Raw genomic sequence first — 15,236 nt, 5'->3', positions numbered from 1 at the left:
GCTCCCACTTGACTAATCCCATTAATTGGACGCCAGCATGGAAGCCTGACTAAGAATAGCAACTGAATACATGATGGGATACTTCTAGTGAAATTCAATCACATACATGTAGACAAAAAAAGTCAGGAAAATGGAGTACAGACTGTATCTCACAAACGTTTCTTCCAGTATATCTTCTTCAAGGACAATGCTATAAAAAGTAAAATTGAATATACTTTAGAGTAGTCATTGTACAGCTTGTATAGCAGCATAGATTTACTATCCACTGCAAATGAGTCAACACACAGCCATGATTGTATAAATAGCTGCCAACACAAGTGAGTAAGACGATAACGGTGCCTTGCCTACGTTCAAGCGTGGTGGTGGTGGTAGCATCATGGTCTGGGGCTGCACAAGTGCTGCTGGCATTGGTGAGCTGCGTTAATTGAGGAGAAATATGAATTTCAACATGTATTATGACTCCAGACCTGAACCTGACTGCAGAAAAACCAACAAACACAGGTTCAGGTATCACACTGTCATGATCTCTTGATGGCAAAGGCTTGCTTTCTCTCTTTTCTTTAAGCAAGACCTCTCGCAGCACGCCATTGGACGCAGTAAGACAAAGATCCTGAGGGTTATGGAATAAAAGCATCACGTGGTAGATGCAAAATAATTTCACTAGCCTTGAGCCGGAGGATCCAATTGGCTGTCCGTCAAGACACGGAATGATCCTCGGACCAAATGAAGGTTGTTACTGGTGCCAATAACCATCAGATGGCATCTGCGAGATAAGGCTTTTAAAACAAAAAAATTTATTCAGATGCCTCATCTCCTTCAATGCATGAGAGCACCAAAAATGGGACATTGAAAGGTGGAAGAAAGTTTTCTTCTGTGATAAGAAAAAATGTAACCTTGATGGTCCAGATGGTTTCCAACATGACTGGCATGACAAGGAGATCCCACCTGAGATGTTTTCGACACTGCACAGTGGAGGGGGCGCCATCATAATCTGGGGTGCTTTTTCCTTCAATGGAACAGTGGAGCTTCATGTTGTGCAGGGGCGTCAAACGGCAGCTGGCTATGTGGAGATGTTGCAGGGGGCATCGTCTGTGTTGTAATGACTGGGTTTTTCAACTGGACAACGCTGCAGTTAACAATGCCCGCCTGACAAAGGACTTCTTCCAGAGGAATAACCTCACTCTTTTGGACCATCCTGTGTTTTTTTCCCCTGATTTAAATCCAGTTGACATATGGGGATGCCCTCCTTGAAGCCATCTTCACCACCAGGAGCAACATTCCCACTAGTCTCCTGGAAACACTGGCATCAAGCATCCCTAAACCAATTTTTGAGGTGATTAACAAGAATGGTGCAGCTACTCATTACTGAGTCAATTTTTGAACATTTTATTTGTATATTAGGGGGATTTTGAGTTTTTTTTTTAAGCTATGGTCTTAAACTTTTGATCAGCTGATGAAATGCCTATCTCGGTTTAATGGTTGTGTGCAATAAATTGCGTACTTAATTTTTTTTTGTCTCACTCATTGTAAAAAGGTGAAGAAAAAAACATTATTTTGCAATGTGCCGCAAATGGTCCCTGGGCCGCATTGTGGACACCCTGCTTTTATAGTTCTTCATCAGCCGCGAATGTGAGACGTGACGTCAACTCTGTGAGCAACCACAACTCGTGTCGACTATTTAGCTTGTTTGCTTCCTTTCATGAGCAAACGATAGTAATAAAGTGAAGGGGAGTGTCACTGCAGATGGAACGAATCGATGCATTACAACAGTCAGTACAGTGGTGGGCAATTAGGACGAGCACAACCTTCTCTCCTTGCCTAAAAACTATCAGAAACTTACAATCACATCAAATCAATAACATCATCAGCTTTTTACCACCTTAAAAACATTGCCAAAATCAATGGAACTGTGTCTAAGACAGACTTAGAGAGACTAATCCATGCCTTTATCTTCAGCAGGCTGGACTACTGTAACGGCCTTCTCACTGAGCTGTAAAACAGCTGCAGTACATCCAGAATGCTGCTGCTCGTGTCCTGACTAGAACCAGGAAATATGACCATATTAGTCCAGTACTCAGGTCTCTGCACTGGCTTCGTGTTGCTCAGAGAATAGACTTTAAAACAGCGCTGCATGTATGGAAGTATTTTCATGGTCTTGCGCCAAAGTACATCTCTGACATGTCTCCGTCTCGGGCTCAAAGAAGCCCAGAGAGTGGTCTCCTGCGGGTGCCCAGAGTCAGGACCAAACACGGTGAGGTTGGGTTTTAGTTTTTTGCTGCCAAATCTGGAACAGTCTTCCAGAAGATGTGTGACAATCCTCAACTTTGGTAATGTTCAAATCCAGGATGAAAACAATTCTATTCGACTGTGCATTTGACAACTGAAAGTATTTTATCTGCCCTCTTCATTTTTTTTAGTCTTATGGAATTTTATGTAATGATTTTATGTTTTATTGAATGATTTTATGAAGTGATTTTACCCTTCTTTTCGGTAAAGCATTTTGAATTTGCTTGTGTGCGAATTGTGCTCTATAAATAAACTTGCCTTGCCAGTAACACTGATCTACATCCATTCGTCCATCTTGTTCAGCTTATTGAAGGTCAGGTCGCACAAAAAAAAAAAAGGTCAGGTCGCAGGGGCAGCAGCCTAAGGAGGGAAGTCCAGACTTCCCTCTCCCTGGCTACTTCATTCAACTTCTCCCGGCAGATCCCGAGGGGTTCCCAGGCCAGTTGAGAGACATGCGTCTCTCCAACGTGTCCTGGGTCTTCCCTGAGGCCTCCTACCAGTTGAACGTGCCCTGAACACCTTGCCAGGGAGGCATCCTGACCAGATGCCCGAGCCAACTAATCTGGCTCCTCTCAATGCAGAAGAGCAGCAGTTTTACTCCGAGTTTCTCCCGGATGACAGTGCTTCTCACCTTATCTCTAAAAGAGCACCCAGAGAAAACTCATTTCGGCCTGAACGTAGATCGACCGGTAGGTAACTTGAGCACTTTGGCTTTCGACTCATTTTCATTGGACAGTAAATCTGTAGTGCCATACAAGCTGTACCCTGACTACTCTGAAGTATATACTAATCTTTTCACTTCCATAGTACTGTCCCTTGACGAGATGCCACCTAGCGTTAGAAGACAATATAACCCATGTCAACACAGAGAAACAGTCTTAGATGACAAAAAAATCACTTTTAAGAAATAATGTTTAACTTTATTAAAATGCCATACAAAAACATGAATGCTCTTTGAGACCTGACAGAATTTGTTGGAACTGCATCAACACTATCATTTGGGTCTCTTCCTGTCATCAAGTTAAAAATGTTTTCATGTTATCCACATTGGTTAAAGTTCCTCCATGGCTGCATTCCCAAACCCCCAGCAGCCTGACAAAGGTCTTTTCAGTCTATCAGAACATCAGAAGTCCTGCCTGATGTTTTCCTTGTTTTCGTCCCCTTGCTGTTGTTTCAGCTGGCCAATTTCGTTTTCTAGCTGAACTATGGCGCGCTCAATCTCGTAGTTCTTGCTCACCAGGGACACCCAGCTGTTTGGGCGACAAGCACAAAGATGGAAATGTTCATACAAACAATTTAAAGTAAAAAAAAAATAATTTAGCTAGAGGCCACGTACTTTGACTCCAGCTCTCGCAGCTTGGCTCCTCCAGCTAATTGGTCGTTTTTACGCTGCCAGTTTAAATCTTGAATTTGCTTCCTGTGTGTGTCAGACAAACAATTAAAAAATCTGTAATTCCACTTGAGAGGATGTCTCATGTCCAAGCAACTGTTCACCTGAACTTCTGAAGCTCCTTTTGTGCCATCTCAATCATGAAGGCAAGGTTACTAAAGGAGCAAGAAGAAAAAGAGTTGCGTTAGTCGTCCTTGGACCAATCAGACAGAGCGGACATTCTCTTACTCGTTGTAGACTTTCCACGCGTTGGTTCCGTACTGCGACATGAGCTCCAGGTTCTCGATGCGAACTGCCTGGTGCTCTAGCTGGGCCATGGAGTTGTTGACACACTCCTGCCAAGCGGTTATGTCGTTCTTCTGACCCGAAGACGGTGCTGGCAGCTCATACCTCCACAGGACAAGACAACATCACAACTTGATGTTTTTTCCCTGTTGGCTCTTCCCTGTTAGGGGTCGCCACAGCAAGTCGACTGCATGAGTGGTTTTGGCTTAGTTTATGCGTCAACGCAACCCTGGCTGGGAATCAAACCCAAGGCCACTTCCATGAAAGGCAGAAGAATGTGAATAAATACTGTATATGTATTAGCTAAAGGATATTCATTTTTAAAACATGTTCCAATTGTCATCTCTGTTTCTTAAATTAGCCTACAACCTCAATGCTACACATAAAGCGACTCATGTCAAACATCCCTTTGAGAACCGATTAAAATGCCCTTTTTAATTTTACATTTATCTTAAAGTCATGTAATATCCATCCATCTGTCTATTTTCTATGCCGCTTATCCTCAGTGTCGCGGCGATTTGCTGGGGCCTATCCCAGCTGACTTCGGGTGAGAGGCGGGGTACACTGGTCACTAGCCAAACGCAGAACTAATGTAATAATTTGTGTTAATATTTTAATTTGGACTAGTGGCTTTTTTATGTAAATACAAATACTTTTACCCTTTTAAACCATGCAGCAAAATTTCTGCAACCGTTAAAAAAAAAGGTACATTCAATATATATAATTCATGTTTGATACTGTATGTGTCAGGCTTAAGTACTGTTTAAAGATGGACTATGGATTGTTAATGTAAGAAGCTGATTTCTTGTTGTTCGGGTCAAACGTGCGAGTGAGGATTAAAACCAAAATTTGACTTCTCATTTTGAGTACCACAAATAGTATTCAAAATCGACATGTATAACTCACCTCTTCATACTCAGGAGGTCCATGGGCTGCCGAGATGCCAGGCGCTCAAATTCATTCTTCATGATTTCAGTCTAGAGGACGACAAGAGGCAAATTGTGCTACTTTATTTTTTTGTCATACCCCGTGAAGCGGTAAGGAGTTTTCACGTTTCTAAGGTTTGTCACCTCAAAAGCAGAAAAGTCAGGCGTAGCCAGGTAGCTTAGGTAGTTCTTGGTTGGTCTGTATCTTCTGGTCTCCTCCTCCACTAATGCTGCAGCCTTTAGGGAAAAAAAATAGAACGTTTTTGATTGGAATGCTCCGATCAGGGTTTTATGCTGCCGATTCTGATACCAATCATCCATGAGTGCAGTCGGCCGATGCCGATCACATACATTAACTGTAAATTTTTCAATTTATTTATGATGAGTGCTATTGGCCAGCGATGCTGTATAAGAGGGAAACATTAGGTCAATTCCAAGGTCCCCTGACTGCCAGAGTCCCCATTGTGATTTTTTTCCCCCATGGGGCCCAGAATTCCTGGTTGCACCCCTGCTACTGGCTGTATGATATGAAAAATTGAACTATAAAATCACCTTCATTGAGACATAAACACATTTGACTTACTTTCTCAAAAGAACATATACCACTTGTGAAACTTGTGAAGTGGATGAGAAGCCATTTTTAAGGAGACTTTGGATGTGAGAGTACATTGTCTGATGGCGCTCGAGCAGGACTTCCAGTAGTCGGCAAACCACTGAGAGGCTGGTCATCTCGTCCGATGAATTAAATTATTCTTCGGGTTATTTGCTTTAGACTTCTGACTGTCAAGTACATACAGGCGAGTGTTGCCAGTATTGGCAAAATTATCAGCCGTTTCACTGATGATCACATCGTGAGCCTTGAAAACTCACCATACGTCGTCAAGTGTTTGTTCTTCAAATGTCGTAGTAAATTAAAGCTTCGAGATACTTTTCGTGGCATGTTTTGCAGGGTGCAAAATTTGTATTATTTTCACAAACGGCTGGTAAGTTCTACATAGCAGTTTGTTTTGGGGTTGGCACGCCTGCGCAGTGTGAAGGAAATGGGGGACGCCTGCTACCGGCTGCATTCTGCAATAATACGAGCCACAGTACGGACCACAGGTGATCTGTGTTTAAGGCATTTATCGGCATATGCTGATCACGTGCTTTGTCACCGCCACCGTCACTAATGGATCGGTACTGGCCGATCGATGGAGCATCCCACCTTTTTGACCAATTATGTCTCAATGGCAAGCCCTGACCTACACACGGCAAACAGTGGTCGTCAGTGGCTCAGAGCCGACGGTAATGCAGCCATATAAAACAATTTTTCACTAAAAAATGCAAATATATAATAAATGGCTTAGAATGACCAAGAGCCAAAGATACTTGTTTCGAAACTACCCCATGTTCTTTAAGCAATGATTTGCATTGTAGCTAGCACATGCGGCTATTATCATTCTAGCTCTCCGACAGAAAAACTTTACTCACAGCTTCTCTCACACCGGCCGCATCGTAACCTTGGTCGAAATAGGGTAAAGCATCAACAAACACGTCACCCGCAACTGAAGCAGTTCCAGCCATAATAACAATAAATGTAATAATGCTCAACTAATAATAACTTTCGCTTCTTAAACGTAGCCGCTTTTCTTTTGGCGTGCACGCATGTATTTCCGGTTCCGACTTTTTTCTTCTTTGGTTCTTTTTTTTTTATGGCGCGTGGCACTCATCGTAAAAGGTGCATTACTGCCATCTACTGCATTGGCATGTGACACGGATTTCCCAATTCCCTCTTACATTACTACATTTTATATATACAGTACATTATATACTTGTACCTGTACAGTATATATATGAACTTCCCCAGAATCTGTTATATGTTTGATACTCAGAACATTTTTGAGACTACTGTAACCCCACTTTGTCCCTCCCTGACTTCTGATTTCATCTTTTGTTTTACTTTTGTTTTGGCTGTTGTGAATAGTAAAATGCATCACTGCTATCTAGCGGCTGCGGGTTTTCCAAAACTGTCATTTGAAATTCTGCAGAAGGAGACCATTGACTGATCACCGAGCAGTCTGATACAAGAGCGAGACAGAATAAAAAGCACACGTGCAATTGTGTCCGTAGACATTGGAATGTGCAATTGGCGAAATTTTTTTGGGAGATGAGATACTAATTAGTACTCTTTATATTATTTTTTTTTTTTACAAGATTAAAGAAACATTATGATGTCATAACAGAGAATATAGGATCCATATCTAGTAAAAATGCGATGACGTCATATAAATGTAATCAGTAAAAATAACAGGTGAAAAACTAACTGTCAAAATGTGATTGATGACTTGTAAACAATGGTCTTTTTTTGCTCATATCCGGTGAGATTATTTTGAAACTCGTGCTGTTTTCCTACCGGAAGCTCTCACGCACAAAGGGGTGATGGCATCCTTGGGGGTGCAAACTCTATACTACTGGAAGGGGCGTCCCTGCTGACCGCATGAAGCCATTGGTCGGCCATCTTGCTTCACCCAAAAAGCACACAGGCCACACAGTAGATCCAGGTTGATACTATAGGATCAAGCTCAAAGTACTACAGAATTGATAGGCACTGTTAAGACCATGAAGAGTCTATGTCTGCATTATGAGTCTGCATTAGTCCTGTCGAACTTCTCCTCGGTGAAATGACTTGAACAGAGTTGCGATGTGGCTGCAGGAATCCACCTGACTTTCCGCATATTTACTACCCATTGCTTTAGAAGTTGAGCATTGCAGTGTGGAAATCTAAAGGAGAATAAGGGGTCATTTACAACTACTTAGATGAAAAGATGCTGACAGATTTAAAGTATCTTTTTTTTAAACTATTTTTATTATTTATAAGTCCCTTCTCACGATTTTCACGAGTATCACGATTTGTGCAATTGATAGCAGCACAAGACGGCATCTCGAACTCTTAGTTCTGAGGCTTTCTTGTTTTGGGTGAAACAACATGGCGACTTCTATACTTCCGGTGGCTTCAAGCCTCCAATGCGCAGCAAGCGACCCGGGCCATTCCATGTATAGAGTTCAGTGGTACGTGGTAGCTAGAAACATTTGAGGCCTCGTGTTTCCTGAGGAACAGGATGTGATTGATAACTTGTAAACATGTGCACCATTTAAACATTCCCATTGTCCTAAGTTTTTTTTCCCTCCTTCCCCTCCTACTAAGTGTTGTAGTATATCTATTTATTTATTGTTTTTAATGCTTTTATTGTTATTGTCTGTGTGGCTTGTGCAGCACTTTGGTTAATCCAGGTTGTTTTAAATGTGCTGTAGAAATACAGTTTGACGTGACTTGACAAACTAATCGCATCTCATGTACTGAAGGAACACACTACGCTTCTTTTACTGTGATTTATTTTAAACATTTTGTCTCAACAAAAGTAATTTTAAAAATTATGACCAATAGTCAACTAAAATAACATGTTACCATCAACAAGTAAGACAAGTTGGTCTTTTAAATTTCTAAATTTGGAAACGCTGTTTGGAAAGCTGCAAATTTGTATGTGGTGCAAACATCCATGTAAGTACAAAGTGCACAGTAATAAAACTCTGGACTAATACAATCTATGCAAATGGTATGAATGCACCATGAACGAAAAGCATGAGTACAAGTGTTAAAGATAGTGTAAACATTTTAAGTGTACCAAGTGTACTCTGTTAGTCATGGAAAATGTTTCCCTCTCTCTGTCGCACGAGCTATTCAAATCGAATTTCTGAACTTGCACCGACTTGACGCTTTACGTTATATGGAATTTCTTACGTAATACGATGCAAAAACTTCATATAAATTCTTTACGTTCAGTGGAATTTACGTAAAAGGAGGTTTACGTTATGCGAGGTACTACTGTACAAGAAGAAAATTTACAAGAGGAAAGCCGAAATGAAATAGTTGAAAAATTAAATAAAACACTAGAAATGGAAAAAACAGCTGTAATTTTACGGGAATAAAAAACATGTATTTATAGGCTAATTGGAAACTCTATATCTCATTGTCCATAGGTTTGAATGGTTGTTTGTCTACACGTGCCCTGTGATTGGTGACCAGTCCTGGGTGTACCCCGCTTCTCACATGTGACTTTGAATAGGATCAGTGGTAGAACATGGATGAATGAGAAGAGCTTTAGGGTTGCCAGACTAAAAATCAGTCAACTTTGGACAATCACAAACTAAAGTATATTGCATATAGCAGTAGATGCATGCTACTTAAAGGCCCTGTCACACCTTGACGATTTAGCCATCTTACGTCAACGTATGAAAAAATTGGCCAATACGCTGGCGTACGTCCAATAAGTTATGGGTAAGTTTTGTATAAGTTAAGAGCACGCCGAAGCACGCCGGCATACGTCATAGTATGTCCAAGTCATCCAAAAATTTTGTGCATGCACAAAACATTTCGACGTATGTCAACGTATGATTAATACTTCCCGCATCCGCGGGCAATAAGTTATGCGATCGTTGACGCCCGTTTACACACGTTATTTGTAAGTTACGTACAAGTCAAAATACGTCAACATACCTTGAGACAGGACTGTCTTCTTGACGAGTGACGATGGAGAGGAGGAAAGACTGTCGTGTTTGTATTTGCAGGTAAGTTTGCAGCTTGACCAGTAGAGGGAACTGTGACACTGGGAATGGAACCAACTTTTGATTTTTTTTTATCAACTTTATTAATGCATTAGCGAGTCACAAATCCATGAGTGGTAGCGTCTGCAAGAGAACAATAGAGAGTATGGAGTGATTTTTGTTCCAGTACGTATTTTGCTTTATGCAATATTGAGATATTTCTTGCCACTTTATACTGTACATTTTTAATGTGGGATTTCCAACTCATTTTGTCATCCATTATAACACCAAAAAATGTATTTCTATTTGTATTTGTGTGTAAGTATCCTTTTCTGCTATAACCAATAGCATTATTTGAGTTTGGCTCAGGTTCAGGGATAATCTGTTTTTATCAAACCATCTTTTTAGTACAGTTATTTGATCTGTGATTTTTCTTAGTAGCTCTTGTGTGTCGTCTCCAGAACAAAAATGCATTCGTGTCGTCTGCAAATAATACTAGCTTTAGGTCTTTAGCGGCTTTACAGATATTGTTTATGTATAAGCTGAACAGTTTTAGCCCCAGTACTGACCCCTGGGGTACGCCACATGATATATTTCAGCTTGCAGATGTACTGTATATTCTTCTAGCTTCACATATTGCTTCCTGTTTGCTAAGCAGCTTTTTAAATCCATAAATACTGCAGCTGTACACTCTCTGCGGTCAATAGTGTTGGTAATTTCCTCAGTTATTTTAATGAGTGCCATGGAAGTTGAAATGTTAGCTCTGTATCCCGTATTGGCTGTCCGTGATTAATTTATTCTTATTTATAATTTTTTACAGTCTGTTGTTGAATAGCTTTTTGATGATTTTAGAAAATTGTGGGAATAAAGAAACTAGTCGGTAAGTAGTGAATTGATGATTGTCAGGGAAATCCTGGGGAAATCTTTTCAGATAACCAAGACAAGTACTGGACTGTATAACTACTCAAAGGAACAGACTCACACCAGCCAAGATTGTCTTTCACTCGAGTGGCACAGCAGAGCTTACACCTGCATGTTTGCTCCTCCAGACTGTCAAAGTTCCGCCGTCCGCGCCCGCTTTTTATTAAGTAGGAAGTAAAGTCACACAAAGAAATGGAAAATTACTGGAACAGGGTGAGGAGGGGGTCAGCTACGGGGGTAAGGTGAGGAGGGCGAGGAGGGGGTCAGCTACTGGAGTAAGGTGAGGAGGGGGTGCTGACCCATAAACTATGACCTTGGCTATGTGCACAGCACATGGGCCAGCACATCTTATCACAAGGGAACTGCTTTGGTGTTTTAGGATATTTTCATAACTGCACAAGATAGCTCTAACAAAGACTTCTTTCACAATGGTTTATCTCCAGTTTTGAAAATTGGTACTACTGTAGCTATTTAAATTTTATTTGGAAATATACCAATCTAAAATGATAAGTTACTAATGTGCATCAGTGTTTTTTGTCACACCAGTGAGGAACATGCAGGAGTTTGGATTACTGTCTATACTTTCATCCCCTCCTTGTGTTGACAAGTAATTTGGGAACCTTTCTGACTGAACATGCATGTATAAAATATTGAGGGTAATCTGCTTTCTTGGTTCCATTCCTAATAATACTGTTTAAGATGCCCCATGTTACTCTAATGTTATTTTTATCGTTGTCTAATATATTACTGCGATTGGCTGGCGACCAGTCCAGGGTGTACCCCGCCTGTCACCCAAAATCAGCTGGGATAGGTTCCAGCATGCTCCTGCAACCCTAAAGAGGAGAAGCGGTATAGAAAATGGATGGATGGATGGATGTCTAAATAATTACTATATTCTCTCTTACATAGTCTTAAAATATATGATAACTTGTTTTTGTACATCTTATACTTATTTTTTGCTTCTTTAGTGTTTAGTATTATAAATCTCCTATATAATGTGTTTTTCTTCTTACAAGCATTTGGAGACACTTTGTCATCCACAGTTGAATTCCCGTCTTTTGTTTGTTAGACAATTCTCTCAAAGGACAGTGCACATCATAGAGCTTCATATAAATATTTACAAAGTGCTCACATTCCCAACTTTGTTCTTCCAGATCTTACTTAAAAACGTTAATACTTTCATCTGTTCTAGTCTTTGAATTGTCTTTTTTGTTTTCCACCGTTACCCTCCTGTATGCTTCATTGTAAATTGAAAAACACTGGAAGATGATCACTGATGTCAGTTATTAGCAGGCCACTAGTTGTGTTGTTATCAAAATCATTAGTGAATATATTAGCAATTAGCGCGGCACAATGATCTGTTATTCTGCTTGGTCTGGTTATTTCAGGATATATACTCAAACTGCACATTGTATCTATGAAGTCGTCTATTATCTTATTCTTATTTGAGTTATGTTAATAAGTTACACGATTAAAAACGGCAGCACTATTACACCCTGTCTGTACAAAATAACACCTTAAAGAGGCGTATGACAGTCAAGTTGTTTTAACTACAACAAAACATGTTGGGAAATGCATAATCTGCTCGTTCCATAGCTGCAAATTCTTATGGGTTACACACCTGACGGATTGTGACGATTTTGTGTTGATATAAAATACTGTAGCTTTTGCCTGGACATTGAGAGAATGACGATATCAGCAAAAAAGAAGAAAAAAAATATGAATTTGTTATGTTTTTAAAGCAGGTTTTGGGAGAATACTTTTTGTCCTCTAGGGATCCGAAAGTACGGTGGCCGACAAGTGCAAAACACGTTAAAGAGCAAACCCAATTGCAGTTACACCAGCCGGAACGGGATTGTACCAAATCTCAGAGTTATAGAAACTGATAACGTTTGGCCCAGTCAGCTCCAGGGAGTTGATACATTCCTCTTCTGGTATATCTTTGTGGCCGAAAAATGCAAAACACAAAACAAAAGAAAAACAAATTACAATTACACCAACAGGAAGGGGATTGTATCCCCGTTATACGCTCGTTAAAACATTTGATGAACTCCTGTAGTACATTTGTTCCTTCCGTCTGGAATTTTCACACACGCCGACATCTGCATAAAACGCAGCTAAAATCTAAACTGGGGTCACCAACGTGGTGCCCGCGGGCACCAGGTAGCCCCCCACGACCACATGAGGTACCCGCAAGCCTGCTTTTCATTCAGGTTTTCAGTTAATAATGTGAGAACGCTGGAAAGAAATGCATTCTGAAACATAAAATGTGAGTTGTGGATACCAGCATTTTGTGAATGTTTTGGTAAAACAAGCATATTTGATCCGTTTGGGTTGAAATAAGGTATGAAAATCATTTCTACAAAAATGAGTAGCTCGTGGCTTCATTTTCTAAAAGTAGCTCTCACAAGAAAAAACGTTGGTGACCCCTGATCTAAACGATGAGATGTCATGCTATTTTCTAAGGCACAGTACTTCATGATAATGAAGTGATATTTTTTTGTCAGCTTTATCAGTAAGTATAAAACACCCGAAGTGCACGGTATATGAAAGCTTAAAAATTGTTCGATATGTTGAAGAATTTTATGTAAGCATACATATCCAGAAATACAGTGAGAGGAGCAGGTTAGAAATTCACAATGTATGTGCGGCACGCTGTAAAATACTTGTACCCCTATTTACTTATTTTTGTACAGCAAATGATTATTACCACTGTGGTTCATAATGCTGTTGTGCAAATTCAGTTCACATGTTCAGCCAATGGTCAGCAGGTGGCGCACTATTACTGCATTACAAATGAGATTAGGGAACCGTGACCAAACCAGTGATGAGTAGATGTGATAAAGCCGTCAAAAAGCCGTCAAAAAGTGTCACTCATTTCTTTTATTTTAATTTAGCATTTATTTAACTAGGTTAGTCCCATTGAGATCAAAGGTCTCCTTTACAAGGGAGACCTGGCCAAGAGGGCAGCAGGCATAGTCACATTAAAAACAATAAACAAGACAACATTAAAAAACTTGCTCACATAAAACACTGGCACACAGACAAGGTAGACTGCAATGATTTCACCAGAGCTTTAAACTCAGTGTAACAAGGGCTTGAAATTGAAGTTCAGATTGTAAATTATTCCAAGCATTTGGTGCTGAAAATCTAAAAGCTTTCTTGCCCAGTTCAGATCGTACTCTGGGGACGACAAATTGCAGAGTATCCATAGATCGGAGATAGTGACTTCCATGTTTCCTTGTTAAAAGGCAACACAAATAGGAAGGAGTAATACGCAGAATGCTTCTGTAAATAAACACATACCAATGACTGAGGCGTCGGGCACATAAAGATGTCCAGTTAACTTTGGAATAGAGTACACAATGGTGAGTAAGCGGACCACATTTGGTGATGAACCTCAGTGCCCCGTGGTACACACTATCCAGCCTGCTAAGACAGTTAGCAGAAGCATTCATATACAACACATCTCTATAGTCAATAACAGGAAAAAAGGTTGTTTCCACCAATGTCCGTTTCACACAAAAAGAAAAGCAAAATTTGTTTCTGAAGTATTTGTCGAAGTATTATCACGAACGTCTGTGCCTTAGAAAATAGTATGATTTCTCATAGTTTAGGTTTTAGCAGACGGTGTGCACTCCCACAACGTTCCTGCAGATATCGGCGTGTAGTTAGTTTTTCTTTTTGTTTTGTACTTCTCGGCTACAAAGATAAGCCAGGAAAGGAATGTACCAACTCCCCAAAGCTGATTGATCCAAATTGTAGATGTTTTTTGCACTTGTATAGCGCTTTTCCACCTCCAAGGCACTCAAAGCACTTTGAGTTAGCACATTTACCTACTGATGACGGAGCTTCAGGAGCCACTGGGGGTGTCTTTCCCAAGGACACTTCGACAGGATCACGGGAACACTGAGAATTGAGAGAGTGGGAGACAACCACTCGCCACCCCAATCGTTCTCACTGCCTATAACTCTGGGATTTGGTACATTCCCTTTACGGCTGGTGTAATTGTAATTTCAGTTGATTTTTGTTAAGGTGTTTTGCACTTCTCGGCCACCATACTAAAGCATGGGAAATTCCCATATGGAAAAAAAGAAAAAATAAGTAAACTTTCAGTCACCTTCAGTTTATCAGGGGCGGATCTAGCTTTTTTGAAAAGGGGGGGTGTGGCCGAGGCCGTAGGCCGAGCACTGATCTGTATAATATATCTGGATAGCTCATTGGCATGACTTGTGAAGCCACACGGCCGCCATATTGCCACTCTCAAGAAATACTTCTCGACAAGCTTTTGCATTCGTGGTGAACTTATTTTATTAATTCGGATTGGACACAAAGTTTGCCTTAGGATGCCTGCATGTGCAGCTATTAACTGCACAAATCGCCAGTTCAAAGGCTGTGGACGAACATTTCACCTGTAAGTATGATTGAAATGTAGATTTATGATCGATAATTTAAGGGTTTTGCACTGTCCATCTCTCAGATATTTTCGATATTTCGTGTAAAATTCCTCTGATTAAATGTATGTCCAGAATTGATACGTTTATATAGCTCTATAATAGCTAAGAGGAAATTTGCGTACTTTTTTGTTATATCATGATATATGTATTTCTTTAAGGGACGAAGGTTGCGTTACTTGAAGGAATGGGAGAATCTCAGTGCTTCCATGATGCTTACCAGGCATTGTGTACAGTGCAGTTAGCAAGCCAGTTTGCATACAATTGACCCGGCATGACCCTTAATTTGGATAAACAACATTTTTTTTTTTTTGCTCCTGAATGACTGACGTAAAAGGATTCATTCATATGATATGTTCTGGAAAATAATATTACTGAACATGCATACCGGTA

At 40.4% G+C, this 15,236-nt stretch overlaps 2 protein-coding genes across 6 annotated transcripts in view; one reads left to right on the top strand and one right to left on the bottom strand.

The window, feature by feature from the left end:
* Positions 1-3,199: 3,199 nt before the first annotated feature.
* bcas2 (BCAS2 pre-mRNA processing factor) lies at positions 3,200-6,538 on the bottom strand. 2 transcript variants are annotated; one of them, XM_054782715.1, is made up of 7 exons: positions 6,358-6,538; positions 5,032-5,124; positions 4,868-4,938; positions 3,905-4,066; positions 3,781-3,831; positions 3,623-3,703; positions 3,200-3,536 (listed from the first exon to the last, which is right to left on the bottom strand). In XM_054782715.1, the coding sequence occupies exons 1-7, from the start codon at positions 6,448-6,450 to the stop codon at positions 3,410-3,412; spliced, it is 678 nt and encodes a 225-aa protein (XP_054638690.1). In that variant the 5' UTR covers positions 6,451-6,538; the 3' UTR covers positions 3,200-3,409. The 2 variants fall into 2 exon arrangements, with proteins under 2 accessions (XP_054638690.1, XP_054638699.1); XM_054782724.1 differs by lacking the exon at positions 6,358-6,538 and adding an exon at positions 5,758-6,341.
* An 8,193-nt stretch (positions 6,539-14,731) lies between these two features.
* The window catches only part of trim33 (tripartite motif containing 33), a 58,723-nt gene continuing 58,218 nt past the window's right edge, over positions 14,732-15,236 (top strand). For 2 of the 4 annotated variants that reach the window (XM_054776367.1, XM_054776358.1), the window contains exon 1: positions 14,732-14,803. The gene's annotated coding sequence lies outside the window, so the exon portion shown is untranslated. The remainder of the gene's footprint in view (positions 14,804-15,236) is intronic. The other 2 variants (XM_054776376.1, XM_054776384.1) reach the window with 1 other exon arrangement.

Source organism: Dunckerocampus dactyliophorus, chromosome 1 (assembly GCF_027744805.1).
Source record: "Dunckerocampus dactyliophorus isolate RoL2022-P2 chromosome 1, RoL_Ddac_1.1, whole genome shotgun sequence".
Taxonomy (NCBI): domain Eukaryota; kingdom Metazoa; phylum Chordata; class Actinopteri; order Syngnathiformes; family Syngnathidae; genus Dunckerocampus; species Dunckerocampus dactyliophorus.
The sequence above is the reverse complement of the archived record's forward strand: the minus strand, read 5'-3'. Positions and strand labels throughout refer to the sequence as shown.

Bases quoted from the DNA above. Each gene is read 5' to 3' on its own strand.
- bcas2 (XM_054782715.1), bottom strand. From the start codon at position 6,450: ATGGCTGGAACTGCTTCAGTTGCGGGTGACGTGTTTGTTGATGCTTTA. The intron at 5,125-6,357 runs GTGAGTAAAGTT...TTTTCCCTAAAG, and splicing joins CGGCCGGTGTGAGAGAAGCT to GCTGCAGCATTAGTGGAGGA. The intron at 4,067-4,867 runs GTGAGTTATACA...TGTCCTGTGGAG, and splicing joins GACCTCCTGAGTATGAAGAG to GTATGAGCTGCCAGCACCGT.